General features: G+C 44.2%; 1 protein-coding gene across 7 annotated transcripts in view; it reads left to right on the forward strand.

Moving 5' to 3' along the window:
* LOC140196126 (lipoma-preferred partner homolog) overlaps window positions 1-13,886 on the forward strand; it is a 477,606-nt gene that overhangs the window by 320,329 nt on the left and 143,391 nt on the right. For all 7 annotated transcript variants that reach the window (XM_072254856.1, XM_072254853.1, XM_072254855.1 and 4 more), the window contains one exon: window positions 287-403. In XM_072254856.1, coding sequence (XP_072110957.1) covers window positions 287-403 — 117 coding nt within the window. The remainder of the gene's footprint in view (window positions 1-286; window positions 404-13,886) is intronic.

Raw genomic sequence — 13,886 nt, forward strand, 5'->3', positions numbered from 1 at the left:
TATAAGCTGTCTTATGTACTTATAGTTATTGTGTTTTATATTACTGTGTTTTTTTTGTACTGCATCGGATCCGGAATCACAATTTTTTTGTTCTCCTTTACACTTGTGTACTGGAAGTAACGCTAAACAATCCTGAATCTTGAATGTTTAAACTTTCAGTACCATATGTTTCTATGGTTTGATTAACTACTATGATGCAAAAGATAGATGGGCTGTGTGGCCTCCCAGTCTGAGGATGAGGAGGTTTAGTTGCTGCCTGCGAACTGACCTGTTGCTGTTCTTTCAGACAGGGAAGAAGACCCTGGAGGAAAGGCGCTCGAGTCTGGACGCAGAGATCGATTCACTGACCAGCATCCTGGCCGACCTGGAGAGCAGCTCCCCGTACCAGCCTCGACCTCGCCAGGTTAGTAGCACCGAGTCTGCCAGGGAATGCTGACACCAGCCTGGTGCACTGACGAGCGGGTACGTGACAGGTTACTCAAGGCGAGACGTGCGGTGTTGCCAAAAGCACGTTCTCCAGGGCAGGAGCCAACAGAGAGGATGCAGCATTGTTGAGAGCAGTAGAATGGTAACAAGAAAGTCATCCACTCAACCTTTTGACGATGGAGTGGGCCCAATGCTATGGGGTTTGAACCAGACAAATGGGAAGTGTTGCAACTTGGTAGGTCAAACATAAACAGAAAGTACACTGTTAAAGGCGAGACCCTCAACAGTGTTGATGAGCAGAGAGATCTAGGGGTCCATGTTCATAGCTCCCTGAAAGTGACTACACAGTTGATAGGGTGGTTAAGAAGGCATTTGGCATGCTTCCCTTTATTAGACAAGCATTGTTCAAACAACAGGAAGTTATGTTGCAGCTTTATAAAACTCTGGTAAGGCCACATCTGGAATATTGCATACAGTTCTGCTTACCCCATTAGAGGAAGAATGTTGAAGCTTTGGAGAGGGTGCAGAAGAGATTCACAGGATGCTGAGTCCTGGTGAGAGTCTGCACAAACTTGGGTTGTTTTCTCAATCCTGCTCATAATACTTCAAGTGAGGCCTCACCAGTGCTTTACAAAGTTTCAACATTACATCCTTGTTTTTATATCCTAGTCCTCTGAAACAAATGCCAACAATGCATTTGTCTTCCTCACCACAGACTCAACCTGCAAATTAACCTTTCCGGAATCTTGCACAAGGACTCCCAAGTCCCATTGTGTTTCAGTTATTTATATTTTCTCTCCATTTAGAAAATAGTCAAAATTTTAATTTCTTCTATCAAAGGTCAAGCCTTACACTTCCAACTTTGGTAAGTTGATGGAGAAGATCTTGAGAGGCAGGATTTATGAACATTTGGAGAGGCATAATATGATGAGTAACAGTCAGCATGGCTTTGTCAAAGGCAGGTCGTGCCTTATGGGCTTGATTGAATTTTTTGAGGATGTGACTAAGCATATTGATGAAAATTTCAGCAAGGCATTTGATAAGTTACCACATGCAAAGCTTATTGAGAAAGTAAGGAGGTATGGGATCCAAGGGGACATTGCTTTGTGGATCCAGAACTGGCTTGCTCACAGAAGGTAAACAGCGGTTGTAGACAGGTCATATTCTGCATGGAGGTCGGTGACCAGTGGTGTACCTCAGAGATCTGTTTAGGGATCCCTAAACAGATCTCTGAGGCACACCACTGGTAATTTCTAAAGTAAGTACATGTTTGGCACAGCATTGTGGGCCGAAGGGCCTGTATTGTGCTGTAGGGTGTCTATGTTTCTAGGTTTCCCAGCACTGTATTGCATCTGCCGTTTCTTTGCCCATTCTCCTAATCTGTCTAAGTCCTTCTGTAGCCTCTCTAATTGCTCAAAGCTATCTGCCCCTTCAACTATCTTCATATTGTCTGCAAACTTTGCAACAAAGTCCTCAATTCCATCATCCAAATCAACGACATATAGCATAAAAAGAATCGTTCCCAACACAGACCCCTTGTCACTGGCAGCTAGTCAGAAAAGGCTCCCTTTATTCCCATTCCTTGCCTCCTGCCAATCAGCCACTGCTTTATCCATTCTAGAATCTTTCCTGTAATAGCATGGGCTCACAGCTTTTTAAGCAGCCTCATGTGTGGCACCTTGTCAAAGGCCTCTGACAGTCCAAGTACACAACATCATCCGATTCTCCTTTGTCTGTCTGACTATGAATTTATCATGTGCCTCCAAGTTTCCTGAGTCCACATCCTTAGTAATTGACTCCAGTGTTTTCCCAACCACTGAGGTCGGACTAACTCTAGCCTATAATTTCCTTTTTTCTACCTTTCTCCCTTCTTGAAGAGAGGAGTAACATTTGCAATTTTCCAGTCTTCCGGAACCATTCCAGACTCTGGTGATTCATGAAAGATCATTATTAATGCCTCCACAAACACTTCAGCCACCTCTTTCTGAACTCTGTGGTGTACACCATCTGGTCCAGGTGATTTATCTACCTTCAGACCTTGCAGTTTCCCAAGAACCTGCTCTCTAGTTATGGTAATTTCACACACTTCATACCCCCTAACTCCTGGAACTTCCACCCTAGTGTGCTCCATATTGAAGACTGATGCAAAATACTTATTCAGTTCGTCCGCCATTTCGTTGTCCCCCATTGTTACCCCTCCAGCTTTATTTTCCAGTGGTCCAATATCCACTTTCACCTCTCTCATTTAGATCTCTTTTAGTTGCCTACTGTTGGTTTTGAAAAGCTTCACGATCCTCTTAATTTCCCACTCATCTCTGCTCTATCATATGCCCTCTCTTTGGCTTTTACGTTGTCCTTGACTTCTCTTGGTTGTGTCATCTTGCTTTTAGAGTACTTCTCCCTTTGTAATCCAGCACCTACCTGAGTTTCCCAATTTCCCTGCATATTGAAATCCCCCATGACTATTGTAACATTCCCCTTTTAGCATGCATTTTCTATCTCCAGTTGTAATTTGTAGGCAACATCCTTACTACTGTTTGGGGTCTGTATCCAACTCTCATCAGGCTCTTTTTACCCTTGCAGTTCCTTAGCTCTATCCACAAGGATTCAACACCTTACAAGCCTATGTTACCTTTTCCTAATTATTTGACAATAGACAATAGACAATAGGTGCAGAAGTAGACCATTCGGCCCTTCGAGCCTGCACCGCCATTCTGAGATCATGGCTGATCATCCACTATCAATACCTGGTTCCTGCCTTGTCCCCATAACCCTTGATTCCCCTATCCATAAGATACCTACCTAGCTCCTTCTTGAAAGCATCCAGAGAATTGGCCTCCACTGTCTTCTGAGGCAGCGCGTTCCACACCTCCACAACTCTCTGGGAGAAGTTGTTCCTCCTCAACTCTGTCCTAAATGACCTACCCCTTATTCTTAAACCATGCCCTCTGGTACTGGACTCTCCCAGCATCTGGAACATATTTCCTGCCTCTGTCTTGTCGAATCCCTTAATAATCTTATATGTCTCAATCAGATCCCCCCTCAATCTCCTTAATTGCAGCGTGTACAAGCCCAGTCTCTCTAACCTCTCTGTGTAAGACAGTCCGGACATCCCAGGAATTAACCTAGTGAACCTATGCTGCACCTCCTCCACAGCCAGGATGTCCTTCCTTAACCCTGGAGACCAAAACTGCACACAATACTCCAGGTATGGTCTCACCAGGGCCCTGTACAAATGCAAAAGGATCTCCTTGCTCTTGTACTCAATTCCCTTTGTAATAAAGGCCAACATTCCATTAGCCTTCTTCACTGCCTGCTGCACTTGCTCATTCACCTGTAGAGACTGATGAACAAGTACCCCTAGATCTCTTTGTATTTCTCCCTTACCTAACTCCACACCGTTCAGATAATAATCTGCCTTCCTGTTCTTGCTCCCCAAGTGAATAACCTCACACTTATTCACATTAAACGCCATCTGCCAAGTTTCTGCCCACTCACCCAGCCTATCCAAGTCACATTGAATTCTCCTAACATCCTCATCACATGTCACACTGCCACCCAGCTTAGTATCATCAGCAAACTTGCTGATGTTATTCACAATGCCTTCCTCTAAATCATTGACATAAATCGTAAACAGCTGTGGTCCCAATACCAAGCCCTGTGGCACCCCACTAGTCACCACCTGCCATTCCAAGAAACACCCATTCACTGCTACCCTTTGCTTTCTATCTGCCAACCAGTTTTCTATCCGCCAACCAGTTTTCTATCCATGTCAATATCCTCCCCCCAATGCCATGAGCTCTGATTTTACCCACCAATCTCCCATGTGGTACCTTATCGAATACCTTTCTGAAAGTCAAGGTACACCACATCCACTGGATCTCCCGCGTCTATCTTCCTGGTTACGTCCTCGAAAAACTCCAATAGATTAGTCAAGCATAATTTGCCCTTGGTAAATCCATGCTGGCTCGGCCCAATCCTATCACTGCTATCAAGATATGCCACTATTTCATCTTTAATAATGGACTCTAGCATCTTCCCCACTACTGATGTTAGGCTAACAGGGCGATAGTTCTCTGTTTTCTCCCTCCCTCCTTTCTTAAAAAGTGGAATAACATTAGCCATTCGCCAATCCTCAGGAACTGATCCTGAATCTAAGAAACATTGGAAAATGATCACCAATGCATCTGCAATTTCCAGAGCCACCTCCTTTAGTACCCTAGGATACAGACCATCTGGACCTGGGGATTTGTTAGCCTTCAATCCCATCAGTCTACTCATCACCGTTTCCTTCCTAATGTCAATCTGTTTCAGTTCCTCTGTTACCCTATGTCCTTGGCCCATCCATACATCTGGGAGATTGCTTGTGTCTTCCCTAGTGAAGACAGATCCAAAGTACTTATTAAATTTGTCTGCCATTTCTCTGTTTCCCATAACAATTTCTCCCAATTCATTCTTCAAGGGCCCAACATTGTTCTTAACTATCTTCCTTCTCTTCACATACCTAAAAAAACTTCTGCTATCCTCCTTTATATTCCTAGCTAGCTTGCGTTCATACCTCATTTTTTCTCCCCATATTGCCTTTTTACTTAAGTTCTGTTGCTCCTTAAAAATTTCCCAATCATCCGTCTTCCCACTCACCTTAGCTCTGTTATACTTCTTTTTTAATGCTATGCTATCTCTGACTTCCTTTGTCAACCATGTGGCCAATTTCCCCCCTTTGAATCCTTCCTTCTCCGGGGGATGAACTGATTTTGCACCTTGTGCATTATTCCCAAGAATACCTGCCATTGCTGTTCCACTGTCTTTCTGCTAGGACATCCGACCAGTCAACTTTGGCCAGCTCCTCCCTCATGGCTCCATAATCTCCTTTGTTCAACTGCAATACTGACACTTCTGATCTGCCCTTATCCCTCTCAACTTGCAGATAAAAACTTATCATATTATGGTCACTACCTCCTAATGGCTCCTTTACTTCAAGATCACTTATCAAATCCTGTTCATTGCACAACACTAAATCTAGAATAGCCTTATCCCTGGTCGGCTCTCGTACAAGCTGCTCCAAAAATGCATCCCATAGGCACTCTACAAACTCCCTATCCTGGGGTCCAGTACCAACCTGATTTTCCCAGTTCACCTGCATGTTGAAATCCCCCATAACTACTGCGACATTTCCTTTGCCACATGCCATTGTTAACTCCCTATTCAACTTGCACCCAATATCCATGCTACTGTTTGGGGGCCTGTAGATAACACCTGGTCTTTTTGCCCTTACTGTTCCTCAGTTCTATCCACACTGACTCTACTTCTCCTGATTCTATGTCCCCCCTTGCAAGGGACTGAATCTCATTCCTCACCAACAGGGCCACCCCACCCCCTCTGCCCACCTTTCTGTCCCTTTGATAGCACATATACCCTTGTACATTCAATTCTCAGGTCTGATCCCCCTGCAGCCATGTCTCCGTTATCCCAACAACATCATAGTTACCCATTCGCACCTGAGCTTCAAGGTCATCCGCCTTATTTCTGACACTTCGTGCATTCAGATATAGAATTTTTAACCCATTTCTCCTCTCTCTGTTTAAATTGCTGCCTATTGTGCATAACCCAGCTCCCCGAACTCTCACCGGGCTATACGCCCCTTGAATTTTGATGTCCTTCTTAAATTTACTTACTCTTTCTGCACATTTAACTCCATGCTCCGTCAGACCATCCCTCTGCACATGTATCCTCCTTATCACTCATTCCGCCTCACCTTTCTCTACTTCACACTTAATATTCCGGAACCGTGTAGTCCCCACCTGTCCTTTATACTTCATCTCGCTGTCCTCTCTCACATTCTGGATCCCTGCCCCTTGCAAATTTAGTTTAAACCCCCCCCAAGCAGCACTAGCAAACTTTCCTGCAAGAATGTTAGTACCCCTCCAGTTCAGGTGTAAACCGTCCCGTCGGAACAGATCCCACCTTCCCTGGAACAAAGCCCAATTATCTAAAAACCTGAAGCCCTCCCTCCTGCACCATCCTCTCAGCCACGTATTGATCTGTATAATCCTTCTGTTCCTCACCTCACTCGCACGTGGCACAGGTAGCAATCCTGAGATTGTTACCCTGGAGGTCCTGACCTTCAGCTTCGCACCTAACCCCCTGAACTCACTACGCAGGACCCCCTCACTCTTCCTACCCACGTCGTTGGTCCCTACATGGACCACAACATCTGGATTCTTGTCCTCCCTCTCGAGAATAACCTGCACCCGATCTGAGATGTCCTGGACCCCGGCACCGGAGAGGCAACATACCATCTGAGACTCCCGATCTCCCCCACAAAATCTCCTATCTGCCCCCCTGACTATAGAATCCTCTATCACTACCACTGTCCTCTCTTCCCTCCTCCCCTTCCTTGTCGAGGGTCCAACCTCAGTGCCAGAGACATTTCATTTTTTAACAACAGAGTAACACCGCCCCCTTTGCCTTCTGACTAACTTTTTGATACAGTGTGTATCCTTGGACATTAAGCTTCCAGCTATAATCTTTCAGCCATGATTCCATGATGCCTGCAACATCCTATCTGCCCATGTCTAACTGTGCTACCTTATTCTGTATACTGCGTGCATTCAGACACAACACCTTCAGTCCTGGATTCACCCTTTTGAATTTGGTCACACCATGCTCAAGCTTTTCATTCCTAACATTGTCTGAGGTTTCACCAACATCTGCCTCCACAACCTCTCTGCTAACAGTCCTGGCATTCTGGTTCCCATCCTTCTGCAACTCTAGCTTAAACCCCACCGTGCAGCATTAACAAACCTTCCCGCTAGGATATTAGTCCCCTTCCAGTTCAGATGCAAACTATTTCTTCTGTCCCACCTTCCAAGGAAGAGTTTAAGATTAATTTCGATAGACACATAAATATTAAGAAAATGGAAGGACATGGACATTGTGTGGGCAGAAGAGATTAGTTTAGTTGGCCACTTGATTACGAATTGAATTGGTTTGGAACAGTACTGTGGGCTGAAGGGCCTGTTCCTGTGTTCTGATACATGGCCCCAAGTGGGTTTCCTCTGGGTGTGCTGCCATCCACATTCCAAAGACGTACTGGTAAGTAGCTTAATTGGTCGTTGTAAACTGTCCTGTGATCAGGCTAGGATGAAATCAGGGGTTGGAAGGGCCTGTACCACACTGTATCTCTAAATTAAATAAAATATCAGTTGGAATTCCTGCCTTCAATGTTCCAGGCAGAACAACGCAAGTGTGTCCAACCTCTCCTTAAAACTAATATTTTCTAATCCAGGCAGCATCCCAGTAAACCTCTTCTGCACCCTTTCCAAAGCCACCACATCCTTCCTGTAATGAGGTGACCAGAACACCAGACAGTGCTCCAAATGTGGCCTAACCAAAGTTTTATACAGCTGCAACGTGACCTCCTGACTTTCATGCTTAATGAAAAAGAAAAATGACTGATAAAGAAAAATATGACAGGGTTGGAGAATCAAGAACTAAAGGGAACAGGTTCAGGTTTAAATAGAGACCTCATGGGCAGGTTCTTCACCCAGAGGGTGGTATCCGTATTGGAATTGCTTTATTGTTGTCACAGGGTTGTTGTGGTGGGAGATTTTAATTTCCCAAATATTGATTGGCATCTCCCCAGAGTAAGGGGTTTAGATGGGATGGAGTTTGTTATGTGTGTTCAGGAAGGTTTCTTGACACAATATGTAGATAAGCCTACAAGAGGAGAGGCTGTACATGATCTGGTATTGGGAAATGAACCTAGTCAGGTGTCAGATCTCTCAGTAGGAGAGCATTTTGAAGATAGTAATCACAATTCCATCTCCTTTACCATAGAATTTGAGAGAGATAGGAACAGACAAGTTAGGAAAGTGTTTAATTGGAGTAAGGGGAAATATGAGGCTATCAGGCAGGAACCTGGAAGCATAAATTGGAAACAGATGTTCTCAAGGAAACATACGGAAGAAATGTGGCAAATGTTCAGGGGATATTTGCATGGGACTCTGCGTAGACAGAGGAAGAATAGTAGGGTACAGGGACCGAGGTGTACAAAGGCTGTTGTAAATCTAGTCAAGAAGAAAAGAAGAGCTTACGGAAGGTTCAAAAAACTAGATAATGATAGAGATCTAGAAGATTATAAAGCTAGCAAGAAGGAGCTTAAGATGAAATTCAGAGAGCCAGAAGGGGCCACAAGAAGTCCTTGTGATTAAGGAAAATCCCAAGGCATTCTGCAAGTATGTGAAGAGCAAGAGGTTAAGGCGTGAGAGAATAGGACCAATCAAGTGTGACAGTGGAAAAGTGTGTATGGAACTGGAGGAGGTAGTGGGGGTACTTAATGAATACTTTGCTTCACTATTCACTATGGAAAAGGATCTTGGTGATTGTAAGGATGACTTGCAGCGGACTGAAAAGCTTGAGCATGTCGATATTAAGGAAGAGCATGTGCAGGAGCTTTTGGAAAGCATCAAGTTGGATAAGTCGCCGGGACTGGATGAGATTTTATCCAGGCTACTGTGGTAAGCGACGGAGGAGATTTCTGAGCCTCTGGCAATGATCTTTGCATCATCAATGGGGATGGGAGAGGTTCCCAATGATTGGAGGGTTGTGGATAGAAACATAGAAACATAGAAAATAGGTGCAGGAGTAGGCCATTCGGCCCTTCGAGCCTGCACCGCCATTTATTATGATCATGGCTGATCATCCAACTCAGAACACTGCACCAGCCTTCCCTCCATACCCCCTGATCCCCGTAGCCACAAGGGCCATATCTAACTCCCTCTTAAATATAGCCAATGAACTGGCCTCAACTGTTTCCTGTGGCAGAGAATTCCACAGATTCACCACTCTCTGTGTGAAGAAGTTTTTCCTAATCTCGGTCCTAAAAGGCTTCCCCTTTATCCTCAAACTGTGACCCCTCGTTCTGGACTTCCCCAACATTGGGAACAATCTTCCTGCATCTAGCCTGTCCAATCCCTTTAGGATTTTAGGAATGGTGAAGGAGGGGGCGGGGCCGTTACTGGAAGTCCAAGAAATCGATATTCATGCCGTCAGGTTGGAGGCTACCCAGACGGAATATAAAGTGAATATCTGAGATGGTCTTATTCAGTGTGGGTGACTTGGACTGAAAGGATTGGTTCTGTGACTCTGGGCTGCACACCATCTTTACCACCTCATTCATTTGTGTTGTGACTTTCAGGGAGTCATGGACTCGAGTTCCTACAGCAAAGAACATATATGTCACCATATACAACCCTGAGATTCATCTTCTTGTGGGCATATTAAGCAAATCTATAGAACAGTAACTATAACTGGATCAATGAAAGATCAACCAGAGTGCAGAAGGCAACAAACTACAAATGCAAATCTAAATAAATTACAAGAACATGACATAACGAGAAAAAAGTTTTGGAAAGTGAGATCATTATGTAACTCTCGCTTCGGCTAGCAGCTTCATATAGGGGATGATAGCACCCCCCACCCCCCGGCCCGGCCAAACTTAAGAAATCTCATTTGGGTGGATGCTGCGCGATGTGTCCCCTGTTACAGATCAGTACCCTGAAATAACAAACAGTACATAATATGCGATTAAACCTTTGAGCGTTATAATTCTTAAATTGACTATATGGTTAGTAAAGAAAACAAAAACAGTCATGAAACAGTCTATTGCGCAATGTTGGAGCTCACTGATAAGCTGATTGTCCACCATCGACCTCCTCCAATCATCGCTGACCTTCGGACCCTCGCTCCAGTCCACCCCGTCCGGCAGTCTACCAACTCTCTCCATTCACTTCTTCTCTCCTCATCTCTCCCTGGCAAAAGACCGCGAATTACGGGCTCCCAGACACACAAGAAACAACAACATCCTGTTCATTGGCTAGCATGCCCCGTTATCTCTAGTCATAACCCAAATATTGCTGTTACAGAGAAACTATTACCTCAGCAGTGAAACCTTACAGCGTGTTGCAATTAGAAGTGGGAACATTTTAATGATGTGGCAAGTCAAGTTATCCCCTGTTATTCAAGTCAAGTTTAATGTCATTTAACTGTATACATGTATAACATATATAGAAACATAGAAAATAGGTACAGGAGTAGGCCATTCGGCCCTTCGAGCCTGCACCGCCATTCAGTATGATCATGGCTGATCATCCAACTCAGAACCCTGTACTTGCTTTCTCTCCATATCCCCTGATCCCTTTAGTCACCAGGACCATATCTAACCCCCTCTTAAATATAGCCAATGAACTGGCCTCAACTGTTTCCTGTGGCAGAGAATTCCACAGATTCACCACTCTCTGTGTGAAGAAGTTTTTCCTCATCTTGGTCCTAAAAGGCTTCCCCTTTATCCTTAAACTGTGACCCCTCATTCTGAACTTTCCCCAACATTGGGAACAATCTTCCTGCATCTAGCCTGTCTAATCCCTTTAGAATTTTATATGTTTCAATAAGATCCCCCCTTAATCTTCTAAATTCCAGAGAGTATAAGCCTAGTCAATCCAGTCTTTCTTCATATGGAAGTCCTGCCATCCCAGGAATCAATCTGGTGAACCTTCTTTGTAGTCCCTCTATGGCAAGAATGTCTTTCCTCAGATTAGGGGACCAAAATTGCACACAATACTCCAGGTATGGTCTCACCAAGGCCTTGTACAACTGCAGTAGAACCTCCCTGCTCCTGTACTTGAATCCTCTTGCTATGAATGCCAGCATACCATTTGCCTTTTTCACCACCTGCTGTACCTGCATGCCCACTTTCAATAACTGGTGTATAATGACACCCAGGTCTCGTTGCACCTCCCCTTTTCCTAACCGGCCACCATTCAGATAATAATCTGTTTTCCTGTTCTTGTCACCAAAGTGGATAACCTCACATTATCCACATTAAATTGCATCTGCCATGAATTTGCCCACTCACCTAACCTATCCAAGTCACCCTGCATCCTCTTGGCATCCTCCTCACAGCTAACACTGCCAACCAGTTTCGTGTCATCCACAAACTTGGAGATGCTGCATTTAATTCCCTCGTCTAAATCATTAATATATACTGTAAACAACTGGGGTCCCAGCACCGAGCCTTGCAGTACCCCACTAGTCACTGCCTGCCATTCTGAAAAGGTCCTGTTTATTCCCACTCTTTGCTTCCTGTCTGCTAACCAATTCTCTATCCACATCAATACCTTACCCCCAATACTGTGTGCTTTAAGTTTGCACACCAATCTCCTGTGTGGGGCCTTGTCAAAAGCCTTTTGAAAATCCAAATATACCACATCCACTGGTTCTCCCCTATCCATTCTACTAGTTACATCCTCAAAAAATTCTGTGAGATTCATCAGACATGATTTTCCTTTCACAAATCCATGCTGACTATGTCCGATGATTTCATCGCTTTCCAAATGTGCTGTTATCACATCTTTGATAATTGACTCTAGCATTTTCCCCACCACTGATGTCAGGCTAACCGGTCTATAATTCCCCAGTTTCTCTCTCCCGATTTTTTAAAAATAACCATATAATGTATATAGAAATGACATAACGTTCACTGAACCAGGAAGTGGAGTAATACTCATAACCCACGATAACTTATGAAGGTAAGGAAAAAATCTACAGCTGAATCACACATAAATAACAAACTAAAGTGCATAAATTAAATATTGTAAGGTACAGAACAGATTAACCAGTAACGTGATGCGGCAGAGAATGCAGAAGCCTAATGGTCTGAGGGAAGAAACTGTTTCCCATCCTGACCGTTTTTCTTTTTGTGCATCGTAGTCTGCTGCCTGATGGTAGAAAGTCAAAGAGGATGCTGGATGGATGGGTGGGATCTATAATAATGCGAAGGGCCCAGCCTATGATACATGTCTTCAATGGATGTTAGGGAGACCACTCTGCAAATTAACCTTTAAGGAATCCTGCACAAGGACTCCCAATACCCTTTGCACCTCAGTTTTTTGTATTCTCTCTCAATTTAGAAAATAGTCAAGCCTTTCATTTATTCTACAAAAGTGTATGACAGTACACTTCCTGACACTGTATTCCATCTGCCATTTCCTTCCCATTCTCCTAATCTACCTGTCCTTCTGTACCCTCTCTACTTCCTCAAAACTACCTGCCCTTCCACCCGACTTCATATCGTCTGCAAACTTTGCCACAAAGCCATCAATTCTATCATCCAAATCAACAACATATAATGTAAAAAAAATCCAATACAGACTCCTGTGGAACAGCACTAGTCACTGGCAGCCAGTCAGAAAAGGCTCCCTTTATTCCCACTATTTGTCTCCTGCCAATCAGTCATTGCTTTATCCATGCCAGAATCTTTCCTGTAATACCATGGGCTTGTAGCTTGTTAAGCAGCCTCATGTGTGGCACCTTGTCAAAGGCCTCCTGAAAATTCAAGTACACAACACCAACTAATTCTCCTTTGTCTACCCTGCTTGTTATTTCCATAGAAACCATAGAAACTACAGCACAGAAACAGGCCTTTTGGCCCTTCTTGGCTGTGCCGAACCATTTTCTGCCTAGTCCCACTGACCTGCACACGGACCATATCCCTCCATACACCTCCCATCCATGTATCTGTCCAACTTATTCTTAAATGTTACAAAAGAACCCGCATTTACCACCTCGTCCGGCAGCTCATTCCATACTCCCACCACTCTCTGTGTGAAGAAGCCTCCCCTAATGTTCCCTTTAAACTTTTCCCCACTCACCCTTAACCCATGTCCTCTGGTTTTTTTCTCCCCTTGCCTCAGTGGAAAAAGCCTGCTTGCATTCACTCTATCTATACCCATCATAATTTTATATACCTCTATCAAATCTCCCCTCATTCTTCTACGCTCCAGGGAATAAAGTCCTAACCTATTCAACCTTTCTCTGTAACTGAGTTTCTCAAGTCCTGGCAACATCCTTGTAAACCTTCTCTGCACTCTTTCAACCTTATTTATATCCTTCCTGTAATTTGGTGACCAAAACTGAACACAATACTCCAGATTCGGCCTCACCAATGCCTTATACAACCTCATCATAACATTCCAGCTCTTATACTCAATACTTCGAGTAATAAAGGCCAATGTACCAAAAGCTCTCTTTACGACCCTATCTACCTGTGACGACACTTTTAGGGAATTTTGTATCTGTATTCCCAGATCCCTCAGTTCCACTGCACTCCTCAGTGCCTTACCATTAACCCTGTATGTTCTACGTTGGTTTGTCCTTCCAACGTGCAATACCTCACACTTGTCAGTATTAAACTCCATCTGCCATTTTTCAGCCCATTTTTCCAGCCTGTCCAAGTCCCTCTGCAGGCTCTGAAAACCTTCCTCACTGTCTACTACACCTCCAATCTTTGTATCAGCAGCAAACTTGCTGATCCAATTTACCACATTATCATCCAGATCATTGATATAGATGACAAATAACAATGGACCCAGCACTGATCCCTGTGGCACACCACTAGTCAC

This window comes from Mobula birostris, chromosome 4 (genome assembly GCF_030028105.1).
Source record: "Mobula birostris isolate sMobBir1 chromosome 4, sMobBir1.hap1, whole genome shotgun sequence".
Lineage (NCBI taxonomy): Eukaryota > Metazoa > Chordata > Chondrichthyes > Myliobatiformes > Myliobatidae > Mobula > Mobula birostris.